The sequence below is a fragment of the Podarcis tiliguerta genome (genome assembly GCF_965153285.1).
Source record: "Podarcis tiliguerta genome assembly, chromosome: 8".
Classification (NCBI taxonomy): domain Eukaryota; kingdom Metazoa; phylum Chordata; class Lepidosauria; order Squamata; family Lacertidae; genus Podarcis; species Podarcis tiliguerta.
The window spans coordinates 83,263,196-83,280,141 of NC_139541.1; the positions used below are offsets into that span (position 1 = coordinate 83,263,196).

Sequence of the window (16,946 nt, forward strand, 5' to 3'; positions counted from 1 at the left end):
AGTATTGGGGTCAATTTATACTGGACCATCCGCACATAGAATCATAGAACTGTAGAATTCAAAGTTGGGTATACCATATTCAGCCATTGTAAACAGCGTCTGGTTGGAAATCGCTCAACAACCCGCAGTGTCCGTAACCCACAGCTGCGCGTCTGTGCACGCATGGGTTGCGATTTGGCACTTCTGTGCATGCGCAAACCATGATTTAGTGCTTCTGCGCATGCGCGACCACCAAAACCAGGAAGTAACCTGTTCCAGTACTTCCAGGTTTCGGCAGTCCGTAACCCAAAAAAACGCAACCTGAAGCGTCTATAACCCAATATATGACTGTAATGTTAGATGTATTCTACAACCATGGCAGAGGAAGGAAAGTCCACAAATGGAAACAGAGATAATGGAGGAGCTTCAAAAGAAAGGATGAGGGCATGAGATGGTTAACCTGCTCTGGCCCTTTACATGTTGAAGAATGCTCCCTCTTTTGGCAGTCAGGTGGCCAAGGTAGGTGACAATGGGACTCCCCTTCTCCAAGACACCTGACCACCTTCAGAGGGGAATGGCGCACATTTCATAAATACGTGGGACATTGAAAAAGCCAACCAGCATGGGAGAGATGTCGATCTTTTCAGGAGGGATGGGAGATTTGAAGCGGAAGTTCTGCAGGATGCTGGTGAAGAAGAGGAAAAGTTCCGTTCGGGCCAGCTGCTCTCCAAAGCAATAGCGCCTCCCTAGGAAAGAGGAGGAAGGTGAATATGGGCTTTCACAGTGCCTTTATAGACAGCTAAAGAGTGTCTGGGAATGGAAGGGGACTGACTCACCAGCAGAGAAAGGCATAAAAGCCTTATTCCTCTTGAACTGCCCATTCTCATCCAGGAAATGTTGGGGGTCAAACACATCTGGTCTTGCAAAATGTTTGGGGTCTTTCAGCACAGACCCGAGCATGGGAAACACTTCAGTCCCCTGAACAAGAAAGGGAGAGAAATGAGAAGATACGGGAGAAATGGGAGATTCTTCTGGGGGGCAAGAAATCATTCTGAGATGTGGAGGAGCAAATCCTGTTATCTACTACCAGACCCAGTCGTGTACTGGTCAGTTCTGTACTGCAGAAAACTATCATAGCCATGTACCTCTGAGGAGAGTCCCCAAATGCAGACAGCTGTGACGATCCATTAGCCACCCTCCAGTACTAATATTCAGAAGATGATGATGATGACAATGATTATTAAATTGTCCTGTTTTGTGGCCTTCCCACAGTTATCTGGTTGGTAATAACTTTGCCTTCATGAAGTTGAATTAACAGCTGCTCCATCTAAGAAAAATACCGTAGCTTTTGGAGAGTTAGAACTAAGCCACCTTTCAGCCTCATAAGAAAACCCACCACCACTCCTTTGCGGAAGAAGGCACCAAGAGAAATGGCCCTAATGCAGTGTCATCTGGCTGGGCTCTGTCGGAGGTTCCGTATGACAGAGCTGCAATGGCTCTCCTCCTCGTCACATCTTCCGAATCCAACAGGCTCTCCTCCTCCTCCAACGATTAATGACCTAAGCCTTTGATGAGGCTTCAGGCACGCTCCTCCATTACACAGAGTATCCAAACAGTAGAAGGAGCCAAGAAATGTGTGCTACATCACTACATTTATTTCTAACTACACAGGACAGAAAATAATATGCATCTGCTCTCTGTGAGAGTCAGTGAACAACTGGAACAAAGAAACAGGAAACCAGTAGCATCAACATCCGCCTCCGGTCTCCCTTGAGACTTCCAACAGTCTGGAATGTAAACAGAGTCTTGTGACTCCAAAAACTGCACAGTGGCATAACAGAAATCTAACAGGCTCTTCTGGTCTTATTTTGGATTTGACTCTTATAACCCTAGAGCGGTGATGACAGACAAGTCAGGGACAGAGGTATCTCAGGGAATTTTGCCGGCCTTCAAAACATGTCTGGAGATTGTACTGAATGGCAGGGTCTTCATCTCAGGAATTAATAGAACCACAATACCTTGGGAATGGTGTATCCCTGGAACTGGGTATCACGGGTCACCCGTCTTACTACCCCTGTTGGGACCAGATCTGAGAATCTCTGGATCTCGTGGATCACAGCATCCGTGTAGGGCATCAGGGGACGGTCATCCATGTTGGGAATGCGATTCAGGCCAATCACACGTTCAATCTCTTTGTGGACCTTCTCTGTTGAGAAATCAGCAAGATGTGACGAAAAGTGTCCATTTGCACCTTCAGGGAACTAAACAAGGATCCCAGCTCATAGCTGGGAAAACAAACAGGGGCCATCCCATAGAAAGGCAAGGACACACCTCTCCACCCTCCTTTCCAGCCCCTTCGATTCACCTTCGATCTCTGGGTATTTCAGTAGAAGCAGGAAGCCATAGCGCAAGGTGGTGCTGACCGTTTCTGTGCCAGCGAAAAACACATTGAGGGCCGTCATAACAAGATTCTCTTGGAAGAACTCTGTGTTTGGGTTTTCCTTTTCCTAGCCAGAAGAAAAACGAGAAAAGAGGATGTTTCACTTATTATATCTTGGTAAAGGTAAAAGGACCCCTGACCATTAGGTCCAGTTGTGGATGACTCTGGGGTTGCAGCGCTCATCTCGCTTTATTGGCCGAGGGAGCCAGTGTACAGCTTCCGGGTCATGTGGCCAGCATGACTAAGTCGCTTCTGGCGAACCAGAGCAGCACACGGAAACGCCGTTTACCTTCACGCCAGAGCTGCACCTATTTATCTACCGGTACTTGCACTTTGATGTGCTTTCGAACTGCTAGGTTGGCAGGAGCAGGGGCCGAGCAACGGGAGCTCACCCCGTCACGGGGATTCCAACCGCCGACCTTCTGAACGGCAAGTCCTAGGCTCTGTAGTTTAACCCACAGCACCACCTGACTGCCTCCTTTCTATGAAGCTCTCTCTCCTAGTGATTGGCTGAGGGGGAAGGGTCAGTTGTGGAGTGCTGAAAAGCAGCCCAATGATTGTGTGGGAAACAGAGGGTTGGGTGGAGTGGGAGGGAGCAACCACACAGTCCCTTTGTGCAGAAAGGCTACAGAGGCAAAGGAGAAGTGCTGCTGAATCAGGCCCATCTAGGCCAGCATCCTGTTCTCACAGCAGCCAACCAGATGATCCACTGGGAAGGAGGGTTCAAGCACAAGAGCCCTCTCCCTTCCCGTGGTTTCCAACAACCGCTATTCAGAAGAATGGTTGCAACCAGCTGTGGAGAGCAGGGCACAGCCATCCTGGCCAGTAGCCTTCAGTAGAAGTCACCTTATCAATGTGTTGAATCCTCTTTTAAAGCCATCCAAGTTTCAAAATTTTCCTGTTTGAAACAGGGTCTACAAAGTTGCCTTACACAGAAATTGATCATAGTACTTAGAAGAACTGAAATATACTCAGAGTCGCAAAGTGATTTCATGCTCTTTATTCAGCTCATAGTGGTGAGGAGGAATGAATGAAAGTCCCCTCAAAGTATCTGCTTTATATACATTATTTACACAATGGGCTGCACATGATTGGCTAATTCTGGAATTCTACTGTAAGCCAATCAGGTTGTGGATTCACTTCTATCTGGAGCATGATTGGGTGGTTCCTGCCAACCAATCATACTGCTGCATTGTTCAAGGACCAAACAGACTGCTGCATTCTGAATCCTATTGTTCTAGGACCAATCAGACTGCTGCAGTTTGGATCCTATTCAACTCAGTACATAACAAGAACACAATCTTACCTGCTGCATTTTCACTAGGAAGCAATCAATGAAATCCCGAGGGTTGTTGGGGTCCAGGGTCTCCTTGTTTGCTTTTATCTTCCTCACAAAGAACTCTTTCATGAGCAAGAGCTTCTTGAAGGCTTTCTCTTGTGGGCCAGGCAGGTGCTGCATGATGCCCGAGAACATCTCGTAGAGCTGTGTGTGATGGGTTTGGAGGAATGCAGCGTTGGCCAGAGGAAGAGAGAGAACAGATATTGAACAAAGTGACTTGAGATGGATTTTTGGGGCAGGCGGAAGCAGGAGTTTCTCCCTCCCTTGGTTCCTCTCAGCTCTGCACAGAAACAACTTGGTACCAAGTGCTGACTAAACTATAAACCTGTCACAGACACAATCTCAGGGCTTGGGCTTCCCCTTTGTGATGGACAAGGATGTAATGAGGACAAGGATGAAGAGGAATCAGAGGGTGTGTTTGAAACAACATTGTCAAGTTGCTCCAGGCAGAGCCTGACCAAAGAGCAAGGCAGATCAGGAGTTTCAGCACCATGGAGAGCTCAGAGTGAGACGCTTGCTCCAACAAATGTCATCACTATTCTTAAGCCTCTCCCAGGTTCTGGCCCCTTGTGGAGAACTTAGTTTCTTAAGATAGGCACTTGTCCTCTCTTTATGTGTTATTGTAATTTTAATATTTTGTTGGAAGCTACCCAGAGTGGCTGGGGAGACCCAGCAAGATAGGTGGGGTATAAATAAATAAATAAATAAATAAATAAATAAATAAATAAATAATAAATAATTCATGTTCTCCTGCTTGGTGGGGTTCCTGTGCTCCTGGATTTGTGATGTACTGGAGGGCGGCATTTGGTTTGGGCGTGAAAGGCACCCTTGAGATTTCTGGTCCAGGCTGTGGTGCTATGGAAGAATGTAGTGCGGCCCTTTGTTAGTCACCCTCACTCAGACCCCTGAATGTGATCTTGCTCCTTAGCTGGTGATGCTGCAGCTTCTGATCGGTCTTTTTATTTTATTTTATTTTTAATTTTTTTTTATTCAAAATTAAAACAAAACATATTATCCAGAAACATATCATCCTTATTTCCCCCCATTTTTCCTTACACTTCCAACATATATTTGAACTAGTTTTATACATTTTACCTAACTGCATTGGTGACGGGTACCATTTGTACATCATCATCATACAATTCTCCTTCAATAGGGAACAATCTGTAAATTTTAAATCAGTTTTCCATATTTTTTCCCAATCTTCCATCATAATATTGTGACCTACATCTTGTGCCTGTTTAATCATAACCGATTTTACCTCTTCATCTTTTGTCTCCCATTCTAATAGTATGCTGTATGCAGCCTTCAGTAATTTCACTTTCCCTTCAATCACTTCCGTTTGAAAACTAGATCTTGTATAACTGAATCCTTTCTTGCTGTCTTCTTTATGTGTTTCATATAGTTGTCGATAATGCAACCAACTCTGAAAGTGGTCTTTGATCTCATTGTAATTTCTTAATTTCGATTTTCCATCGTGGTCCTTTAATGAATCAACGTATGTGAGCCATTTTCCTTTCTTTCCAAGTGGTTTGAGCAGTAATGCTTCATGTGGTGAAAGCCACCACAGGGTCTTTTGTTCCAATAAGTCTTTGTCTCTCTCCCATACTCTCATTAGTGATTGCCTGATTATATGGTTGTAAAAACTTCTATGGAGCTGGTAAACAGCTGCCCTGGATACAGATTTGACCTGTGCCTCCATGGACAGCTGTGAGTCCAAAATGACTCCCAGTATGCGTGCCAGCCGAATCTGTTGTCATGTCCTTCTAGTTCTAGTCCCTCTTGCTTATCCAATTTCATCCAGTCCCTGATTCATACCAAACAAGCAGATTCATAATACAATTATGCTTCTGGTCAGTCTTGACAACCGCTGGACATGGGGGTAATGACAGAGCCCCACACAGAGCTGGCTGTCCTGCGTGCCACGCCTTCAGAAGATGAAGAAAAAAAGCATTATTCACAAACGCACAATAGAAGTTCTCCTCGTCTCCTCCAATTTACCTGTCCCCAAGAGCTGGAAACAAACTGGTAGGTTTCTTGCATAGTGGTGAGCAAGGAAAGGAATTCCTCATCTTTATATTCAAAGCGGTTGCCAAAGATGATGGAGCTGATGACGTTAGACACAGAGCGGCTCAGGATGTAGGTGGGGTCAAAGGGTGCACCTAGAAAGAGAGACACCCCCAAGTCACTCAGCCCAGGAACAAGTCAAGGCTACACTTGACTTGCAAAGCTGTCCAGTCCTTGCCTTATCCATGTTATGGGTTGAAATCTAGGCCTCAAGCATGACACAGAAAACCTAACCGGAGTTGACCTTATGTCCATCTTAAGATGATGGGAGTGGCAGCACACGGAAACACCGTTTACCTTCCCACCGGAGTGGTGCCTATTTATCTACTTGCACTTTGACATGCTTTCGAACTGCTGGGTTGGCAGGAGCAGGGACCGAGCAACGGGAACTCACCCCGTTGCGGAGATTCGAACCGCCGACCTTCTGATTGGCAAGTCCTAAGCTCTGTGGTTTAACCCACAGTGCCACCCGCGTCCCTCTGCACCTTGTAAATAGATGTAAATAAAGACTGTAAATACATCTCTGAGTGAGCAGAGGTATTTCTTGTGAAAGGCCTCCCAAACCCATCACACAGGGGGATTGGTCTAGAACAGCATTTCCCAACCTTGGGCCTCCAGCTGTTTTTGGACTACAACTCCCATAATCCTCAGCTAGCAAGACCAGTGGTCAGGGATGATGGGAATTGTAGTTCAAAAACAGCTGGAGGCCCAAGGTTGGGAAACACTGGTCTAGAAGACCCTTGGGGTCCCATCAAACCCTAAAATTCTGCACTAGGTGAGCCATTGGCTAGATTCAGCAGGAATTTCTTATGTTCTTATGATGTGAGGGGAAGCAGGAGTGCTCAGCTTCTGGGCACTAGCTCCTGGTCTCTGAACACCTGTCTGATTGTCTCAGCAACATCCTTGTATAAAACTGCATGACCTATCGTTTACTAAGAATCTACCATGGATCAACTTCAAAGTGTGAGTCCAGCTTCTAATATTATATGAGAGAGGGAGAGTTTCGATTTGCAGAAAGCACTATGTGTGTAATGGTGCTTTCCTTCTTCTGATATTTTTGCCCTCGACGTTCATCAACAGGTTTCAAAATGGCTTACAGATTACCAACATTCAAACACTCTGTTCACTGTCAAACATTTCTATCGCCTCACGAAGCAACATTTCTTGAAGTTAGAAAAACTGAGCTCACTTTTTGTCGCCCTCAGGGATTCCAGCAGGAAATGGGCTTCCTCTAGGATCCGCTCTTCGATGGATCTCTTTCCCATCCCAAAGTTCCTCAGCGTCGTGATGGAGAAGCGCTGTAGCTGCTTTTCCCGTTCCCCGTTACTGAAGCCAACCCCTGAGAAGCAAAGGAGTGAGGAATAAGGAGCAGGATTGAATGACATTGTGGCTGAAACCACAAACCCACAAAGGTATGGAGACACCCCCCGCCAAAAAACTTAGATTTTTTTTTGCTTTTTGGTCTGGTTTGAAAGATCCAATTTCAGCTTTTGAGAGAACATTCCAAGTGTAAGAGAGGTGTGTGTGTGTGTGTGTGTGTGTGTGTGATTGAGAGAGAGAGAGAGAGACTTCCCTCAGTATGAGGGGTTTAACAATATTCTACTGCATAGGACCATGAGAAGGGCCAATGAGACTCTCCAGTGCTAAGTGTGATGAAAAGGGCATATAAATGCCAGTAATCATGTGCTCTAGCCAAGGATTGCCCAAGAAGAGACTGACCGTAACCCCGGAAAAACCAGTCCAACGTGGCTTGTTCTCCACGGTCACCGAAATCTTCATCCTGGTCCACCAGGGCCTCCTTCACGGCATCGTATCCACACAAGACCACAACACGGCGGGGCCCTAAATGGATGGTGTAGACAGGGCCATATTTCTCACGGATCTGTAAAAGAGAGCACAAGGTGACCCTGCTGGATCACACTAAAAAGGGGCACATCTAGAGTCCAGGATCCTGTTCTCAGACTGACCAACCAGATGCCCCTTCTGATAAGGTTACCAGATTTTTTTCAAAGAATCCGGGGGCCCTTCATTTTTTTGAAAAGAGGAAAAGAAAGTTATTAAAAATGTTCATTTATTTTTATTTTTTAAGTAATATCTTCTCTTCTGTAGTCTCCTCTGTCACGTGGCCAGTGTGGTGTAGTGGTTAAGAGCGGTAGTCTCGTAATCTGGGGGACCGGGTTCGCTTCCCCGCTCCTCCACATGCAGCTGCTGGGTGACCTTGGGCTAGTCACACTTCTCTGAAGTCTCTCAGCCCCACTCACCTCACAGAGTGTTTGTTGTGGGGGAGGAAGGGAAAGGAGAATGTTAGCCGCTTTGAGACTCCTTAAAAGGAGTGAATGGCGGGATATCAAATCCAAACTCTTCTTCTTCTTCTTCTCTGGGCCTGTCCTGCTCTCTTGGTTTGCTAGCCACCGTGGAGTAGGCTCAGGTAGGGCCTGGACTCAGCCACGTGGCCTTGCCCTCCTGGTGCTCTCATACCTCTCCTCAGCAGCAGCGGCACAGCAAGGTCAGGGCTCCCCTCTTTTTCCAGTCCTCCTTCTCTCTCTTCCTTCTCCTTCTCCTCTCCTCCCTCTCCCTGCGTCGCCTCCAGGGTTTTCCTGGCCCTGGAGTGCCACTGAGCAGTCGGCTGGGTGGCCAGGTGCTCTCGCTCCCGGCTCGATTTTGGTTGCGGGAGGGTCAGCGGTTCCCTCAGTTGACGCGCCGGGTCCCCCCAGTCTCCCCTTGGCAGTGGTGGCAGCAGCGGCCGTCTCAGCAGCCCGGAGCCAGCCTGATAGCGCAGTTGGCTCTGGCTGGCTTCAGGAGCTGCTCGTTGCCATGGCGCCCGCCATGTTGCCTCACTGGAAGTCCCCATATGATGTGTCTTGTGCCGTTGAACCATTCACACAACATTCATTCCCTACTAATAAATCCACAACACTTAAAATATAAATCCGGGGGCATTAAATGAAATCCGGGAACATTCTGGGGACAGGTTTTGTCTGGGGACAGATTTGTAAATCTGGGGACTGTCCCTGGAAAATGGGGACATCTGGTAACCATACCTTCTGGGAAACCTTCAAGCAGGTGTGGTTTCCAGAAACTGGAATGCAGAGGCATTGCTGCCTCCAACTGCGGAGGCAACGCAGTTCCATTGCGGCTATCAGCTATCGGCACTTCCCTCCATTTCCACACAGCGTTAGGCAGAGGGATGGAGAAGGGAATCAAAGTGGCAATGAGACAAGAGAGAAGGCTGGGTTGGCAGACTGGAGTGATCTTCATTCACTATCAGCATATAATGATGATTTTCTAACCACAATTCAGAAAATGGATGACTGTGCTCTGACGCATCATAGAACAGAGCTTTCATGTTGTCGACACACTTTTAAAGACATGTGTCATTTCGCAACACAGTCATTCAGTTTGAGTAGCAAACTGGACGTTAAACTAACCCCTTTCCAGCCCCAGGAGGAGTGGAGAGACATCTCCATACTGCAGCCAACACGCTAATGTGTCGTGACACACAGTTTGAAAAGCTCTGTTGCAGAAAGTTACCTTCATGAGTGAACGGTACATATCGCTTGTGTTGACTTGGAGCAGGTTCCCGATGAAGGGGAGGGGAGTTGGTCCAGGTGGCATCTGGCTTTTGCGGTGCATCTGCCGCCATGTTGAGAGGACCATCAGACAAAAGAGGCAGATGACCAGGAAAAGGGCCGCTGCTCCCAGGAGATCCATGGGGAGGTTGCGGGTGGCCTGTGGAGCTCTGCAGGCAATGTGTTTCTGACCAGCTGGGAAGAGAAAATACCCGCGCAGTCCGAGTTGAGCCGCTTACATACCTTCGGAAGAACCTCCTCCTTGAAATTGTGCAACCTGTTTACTCTCTGCTCAGGGTCTTCTTTCAAGTCAAGAGAAGACCTACCAGAGCAAAGTTCAGATGGACAGATAGTGGTGACAGGGAGCTGCTGCCCAAGTCTGCACCACCAAGGGAGCTTCAAGGAGTCCCAGAGTCAAGCACAATTCTCTCACCTCATTTCTCAGAATTCCGCATCATTTGACAGGGTCTCTGCTGGTGTAAGACTAAGAGGAGAGCAGCAGAGATAGAATCGTAGAATTGTAGAGTTGGAAGGGACCCCAAGGGTCATCTAGTCCAACCCCCTGCAATGGAGGAATCTCAGCTACAGAATCCCTGACAGATGGGCCTCCAACATCTGTTTACAAACCTCCAAGGAAAGAGAGTCCACCACCTCTCGCAGGAGCATTTTCCACTGCCAAACAGCTCTTACTGTTAGAAAGTTCTTCCTGATGTTTTGTTCGGATCTCATAATTTGAAGGTGCCCTCCAGAGCGGGAGAAAACAAGCTTTTTCCATGCCCTTCAGATGTTCAAAGATGGATGGATTATATGGAACTTGCCGAACTGACTGGGAGACTCCAGGACCAGAGAGAAGAGATGGTGGAAGAAGATTGGAAGAAGTTTAAAGAATATTTGAAAAAAATATATGTTATTATTTAAATCTTAGAATAGCTTTGAAAGTGGATATAGGCTGAAGGGCTAGAAGGAGAAGATAGTGTATTTTAAAATAGTATTATTTGTAAGGGATAATATGTGAGGATTATAATGGTAAAAGTAAGCGTGATTTTAAAAATGGTTAAAAATTATGATATATGTAAACTGCTAAAGATGAGGTAAAATGAAAATCAGATGGGGAGACTTAACAATGTTTAGAAAAAAATAAGGATAAGACAAGAATTTGTTTGTATTCTTTGCTTTGTTGTTGTTGTTTATTAGTGTTATAAAATGAATAATTTTTTTTAACCCCCCCCCCCCGATGTTCGAAGATCATATCTCCTCTCCTCTCAGGACTCCTCTCCTGTCATATCAGGAGATATCCTGATCTATTTACCAATTTCCTTGTTACTTATTTCTGCACATTCCCCCCCACCAATGGCTGATTTTTGAATGGAGAGGTGCCATAAAACCTCAACCTCCAGGCACACCTGCCTATTTCTCTGTTAGGAGTGTTTGCAGGGTCCACATGCAACAGAAGTGCCCAATGTTGCCAAAAGGTTATGCGAGAGAGCAACAGTGCAGCAGTGTTTTACACTAGTTGCAGCTTCAGGACCTACATAAAGTGTGTTACAAAAATCAAGCTTGCCTGCTAGATCTCCAGCAATGGTGTTGCGGAGCAGGGACAGGCAGGGATGAAGTAAAGGTAAAGGCAGAGGGACCCCTGACCATTAGGTCCAGTCGTGACCGACTCTGGGGTTTCAGCACTCATCTTGCTTTACTGGCCGAGGGAACCGGTGTACTGCTTCTGGGTCATGAGTTCAGCATGACTAAGCCGCTTCTGGCGAACCAGAGCAGCGCACAGAAATGCTGTTTACCTTCCCGCCGGAGTGGTACTTATTTATCTACTTGCATTTTGACGTGCTTTCGAACTGCTAGGTGGGCAGGAGCAGGGACCGAGCAACAGGAGCTCACCCCGTCGTGGGGATTCAAACCGCCGACCTTCTGATTGGTAAGTCCTAGGCTCTGTGGTTTAACCCACAGCGCCACCCACATCCCAGGGATGAAGTACAAACCATTTATTTCGCAGGACGAACATGTTGTCTTTTGTCTGTGCACCCCATATATAATAGCTTTTCTCAAGAAGAAATCCGGCCGAATAAGCCAAGCAGGGAAAAAGTTCAGTTACATTAACATGCACAGCTCAGGATTAAGCAGCCAGTTTTATTGTGAAAAATCCCATGTCCCTTTATTAGGGCCAACCAAAGTGTCACAAAATATTGAGTGAGCTTTTGAATTTACCAGAATCTTCATCAGGTTAAGTACAGTGCGGGCAGAAAGGGACTGGAGGGAGACAGACCACTGGTTTGGTATTAAAACAAAAAGGACAGTATTGATTTTCGTAGCACAACCTTAGAAGAGCCATGTCTACAGAGGTTGGCGTGTAGAGCAAATTCACTTCAGAATTTCAGTTTACCACAACACCTGGACCCTAGGAGATTTGGATAGAGATAGCTCTAGGATGGTATTGGTACAACAGAACACGGGTCCTTTTTGCGCCCACTAAGAGGTTGTACAAGGACTGCTTCTGCCTGGACTTTGTGTTCATCATCCTGGACTTTGTGTTGATCATCTGAGGCCTTTCTTTGTGTTCCTCCTCCACGAGAGGGCTGGACGGTGGCAACATGAGAACAGGAACATTTCTGTGGTGGCTCCCTGTCTGTGGAATGCTCTCTCTCTCTCCAGGGAGGTTTGCCTGGAGCCTTCATTATGTATTTTTAGGCACCAGGTGAAAATATTGCTCTTCCTCCAGGCCTTTGGCAGACTGGTATCATACAGCCTTTTAAACATGTCTGTTTAATAAAAGTATTGGACTTTTAAGACTCCTTCATGTGCCCAGAAAGTTCCCTTCTTCAGAAATGTGAGCACCCCAGTTCTGAACAAGAGCCCATCCCTATCTGTAGCCTAACCAACTAAGCCAATAAGAATTGCTCTGTTGGTATTTTGAAAATGCAAGATTATTTTAGGTCTGTTCTCTCCCTGCTGCCTGTCGGGTGTCCGAGTCAACTTTCCTCAAAATCTGAAGCACAGGTTGCAAAGAAACTCCCATCTGATAATTCAAGAGAGAATATGACATGTGATATTTTGGCCAGTCACAAATAATTTAGACAATGCAGTTGCGGTTAGGCATTGGTGGGGGTACTGTTCTATTGTTATGCAAATGAAGGGGGAAGGTGATGGCGCTCCTTCCCCAAACAAGGGTAAAGGATTCCGGGGGGGGGGGGGTGGCCTTGTCCTAAGCCTAAGGAGGTGTGGGCCCACGTCACGCCCCCACGCGGTGACACTGGGGGGAGGTCCTAGTTGACGTGCCTCAGCAGGGCTCCTCCCACTGGTGATTAACCCTTCCGGCCTATGAGCCGGTTAGTAGTTAGGACCAATGCCTAAGCCAATACCGCTCAATTCCAGTAATCAATAAAGTTGTGGCCTAATTTGGCCCATTAACCTGAATTCTTGTGTCCTGTGTCTTTATTTCCTCGGGGGGAGGTGGGAACTTGCCACGCAAGGAGCTTCTTCTTCTTTCCCTTTTTTAAAGGGGGAGTGTGGCTAATGTGTTTGAATCTTTACATGAAATTGCAAGAGACCCAGCCCTATCTTCCTCTGACTCGGGTGGCTATACCTCCTGATATTTCGGCTAGATATAAAGAAGATAAACTTATAGCTGAGAAGCGGATAAAATATACTTTGTAAGCGATAATCCTTTCTCTAGGACTAGTCACATCTTTGAAGGAAACAAAGGTGGAAATTTGAATTAAACTTTCTGCTCATGCCTCTTTGAGCATTGTTGTTGTTGTTTAGTCGTGTCTGACTCTTCGTGACCCCATGGACCAGAGCACGCTGTGAGCATAGAATAGATCAATAAGGTTCAATAGTCAGGGGGCATAATATGGTGGGTAGAGTGAACTGTTCTACAAGAAAGTGGGGTGAAAGGACAGCTCCAAAGTGAAATCTGTGATCTCTTTATTCACAACATGGAAACAGCAGCTGACATTAGAATTTTGAGGGATGCTTTTACAGCTGTGATTCTGGTATGCCTTATAAATAGAAGTACAGGTAAAAGAAGAGAATAGAGAACCAAGACAAAATATTTGATCTTGTAGCTTCCTCAATTAGGGGTGCAGCAGAAAAATGAACATTCACAAGAAATAAGGCAGCAAGATACTAAACATGTAGACAAAGAAGTAATTCCAGAAAATGGGAAAATGTTAAACATTGCCATTGCTAAAACTATGGCTGTGTGGACATTAGGTTTGTGTGTGTGTGTGTTGTGTGTGTGTCTCCTTTTGGGTGGCCAAGGTTGGTGACGATGGGGTTCTGCTTCTCCAAGACACCTGACCACCTTCAGAGGGGAATGGCACACATTTCATAAAAATGCGGAAGGGTGGCAAAGCCAACCAGCATAGGAGAGATGTCGATCTTTTCAGGAGGGATGGGAGATTTGAAGCGGAAGTTCTGCAGGATGCTGGTGAGGATGAGGAAGAGCTCCTTCCGAGCGAGGTTCTCCCCAAAGCAATAGCGCTTCCCTAGGAAAGAGGAGGAAGGTGAATACAGGCTTTCAGGGTGCTGTTAGACACGACTCGGCAGTGGCTTGGAAAGGGAAGAGGACTCACCGACGGAGAATGGTATAAAAGCCTTATTCCTCTTCAACTCCCCATTGTCATCCAGGAAATGTTGGGGGTCAAACACATCTGGCCTTGCAAAATATTTGGGGTCTCTCAGCACAGATCCAAGCACAGGGATGACTTCAGTCCCCTGACCAAGAGAGGGAGAGAATCTTAGAATCATAGAATTGTAGAGCTGGAAAGGACCTGTGGGCCAACCGGTGGAGCCACCTGTGATGGAGAAATCTCAACTAAAGGTTCCAAGGCAGATGGCCATCCAACCTTGGATGAAAAACCTTGATGGAAAGAGATTCCACCACCTTCGGAGGTAGCCCCTTCCACAGCCTCAAAACTCTTACCATCAAAGAGTTCTTCCTGATGAGAAGGGAAGGGGGAAATGGCTTTTAGAGGGTTAGAATTAACCCCTTTAAGCCCCATAACCACCACTACTCCTTTGGGGAAGGTGGCACTAGAAGATGTGGAACCAACAGCGCGTCATTTGGCTGGGCTCTTCAGGTCTTATTTTGGATTTGACTTGGATACTCCCACAATGATGACGGCAGACAGGTCAGAGACGGAGGTGCCTCAGAGGAATTTGTTAGCCCACAAAAGATGTCTGGAAATTGTACTGAACGGTGGAGTATAAGTCTCAGGAATGAGTGAAACCACAATACCTTGGGAATGGTGTATCCCCGGAACTGGGTATCACGGGTCACACGTCTTGCTAACCCCAAGGGGAGCATGTCACCAAATCTCTGGATCTCGTGGATCACAGCATCCGTGTAGGGCATCAGGGGACGGTCATCCATGTTGGGAGTGCGACTGGAGCCAATCACACGTTCAATCTCTTCGTGGATCTTCTCTGTTGAGAAATCAGCAGGATGAGACAAAAAGTGTCCATTTGCACCTTCATAACTGGCAAAAACAAAGAGATTTCTCCACCCTCCTTTACAGCTACTTCCGCATTCACCTTCAATTTCCGGGTATTTCAGTAGAAGCAGGAAGCCATAGCGCAGGGTGGTGCTGACTGTTTCCGTGCCAGCAAAGAAGACATTGAGGGTTGTCATAATTAGATTCTCTAGGAAGAACTCTGAGTTTGGGTTGTCCTTTTCCTAGCAAGAAGAAAAATGAGAAAAGAGGATATTTCACATATAATATTTTGCAATAGGCTACAATCTGACTGCCTCCTATCTATGAAGCTCTCTCTCCCCTACTGATTGGCTGAGCTACAGTGATGTCATGCAATGAGGGGAAGGGTCAGTTGTGGAGTGCTGAAAAGCAGCCCAATGATTGTGTGGGAAACAGAGGGTTGGGTGGAGTGGGAGGAAGGAGTCACATAGTCCCTTTGTGCAGAAAGGTTACAGAGGCAAAGGAGAAGTGCCTGCTGAATCAGGCCCATCTAGTCCAGCATCCTGTTCTCACAGCAGCCAACCAGATGATCCACTGGGAAGGAGGGTTCAAGCACAAGAGCCCTCTCCCCTCCCGTGGTTTCCAACAACCGCTGTTCAGAAGCATGGTTGCAACCAACTGCGGAGAGCAGGGCACAGCCATCCTGGCCAGTAGCCTTCAGTAGAAGTCACCTTATCAATGTGTTGAATCCTCTTTTAAAGCCATCCATAAAATTCCCGGCGTGCTATAAGCTTAGGGAGAACGTAATGAAAATTATTTATAGATGGCACCACACTCCAGCAAAACTTGCGAAATGTATAAAGGCAGATCACCAATCTGCTGGAAATGCAAAAAAGAGACAGGGTCATACTTACACACGTGGTGGAACTGCGCAGTCATCCGTGAATTTTGGGATAAATTATACAATGACTTCAAAAAGTTATTTAGATTTACATTCAGAAAAAGGCCAGAAGCCTTCCTCCTAGGTATAATGACACTGGAAATCGGAAAAGATATAAGACCGTTGTTTATGTATGGAAATACAGCAGCCAGAATATAAATGGTAAGAAATTGGAAAAATGAAACAGTACCCACGATAACAGAATTGAATACCTACAACTGGCAAAGATGACGGGGACAGTAAGAGGGCTTTACAATCAGAAAGTATACAAAGAGTGGAAAATATTCAATGATTACTTAAATACACACTGTACAAGTAACAAGCTCCTTGCAGAATTAAATTGATCCTTGTAAAACACAGTGTAAATGTTAATTTACCAGAGTACAGGAAGATAAAAAAAGGTAAAGGTACCCCTGCCCGTACGGGCCAGTCTTGACAGACTCTAGGGTTGTGCGCCCATCTCACTCAAGAGGCCGAGGGCCAGCGCTGTCCGGAGACACTTCCGGGTCACGTGGCCAGCGTGACAAAGCTGCATCTGGCGAGCCAGCGCAGCACACGGAAACGCCGTTTACCTTCCCGCTAGTAAGCGGTCCCTATTTATCTACTTGCACCCGGGGGTGCTTTCGAACTGCTAGGTTGGCAGGCGCTGGGACCGAGCAACGGGGGCAAAAGAAGGCTGTGCGTTAAATGTAAATAACAATACAAGTACAATGAGAAGAATTGGAAGTCTCTTATTTAGAAATTTAACGAATGATTATATAATAATGCAAATTTCTTTTTTCGGTGTGTTTTTTTTCTTTTTCTCTCTCTTTTCGTCTTAATCTTTTCGTTTTATCTTTATGTATGTATATATTCATGTGTATATATTTGTATTTTAATTCAATAAAGACTTATTAAGAAAGAAAGAAAGAAAGAAAGAAAGAAAGAAAGAAAGAAAGAAAGAAAGAAAGTCTATAAAGTTTCCTTACACAGAAATTGATCGTAGTAACTAGAATAACATAATCTTACCTGCTGCATTTTCACTAGGAAGCAGTCAATGAAATTGCGAGGGTTGTTGGGGTCCAGGGTCTCCTTGTTTTCTTTTATCTTCTTTTTAATGAATTCCTTCAGGCCCAACAGCTTCTTGAAGGTTGTATCTTGTGGGCCAGGCAGGTGCTGCATGATGCCTGAGAACATGTCGTAGAGCTGTGTG

The 16,946-nt window shown here is 46.1% G+C and overlaps 1 protein-coding gene across 1 annotated transcript in view; it reads right to left on the reverse strand.

The window, feature by feature from the left end:
• Positions 1 to 312: 312 nt before the first annotated feature.
• LOC310683559 (uncharacterized protein) overlaps positions 313 to 16,946 on the reverse strand; it is a 47,302-nt gene continuing 30,668 nt past the window's right edge. Inside the window, exons 14-18 of the mRNA XM_083453493.1 lie at positions 16,763 to 16,939; positions 14,936 to 15,077; positions 14,640 to 14,827; positions 816 to 957; positions 313 to 725 (exon numbers count right to left, since the gene is read on the reverse strand). Coding sequence (XP_083309619.1) covers positions 544 to 725; positions 816 to 957; positions 14,640 to 14,827; positions 14,936 to 15,077; positions 16,763 to 16,939 — 831 coding nt within the window. The 3' untranslated portion in view covers positions 313 to 543. The remainder of the gene's footprint in view (positions 726 to 815; positions 958 to 14,639; positions 14,828 to 14,935; positions 15,078 to 16,762; positions 16,940 to 16,946) is intronic.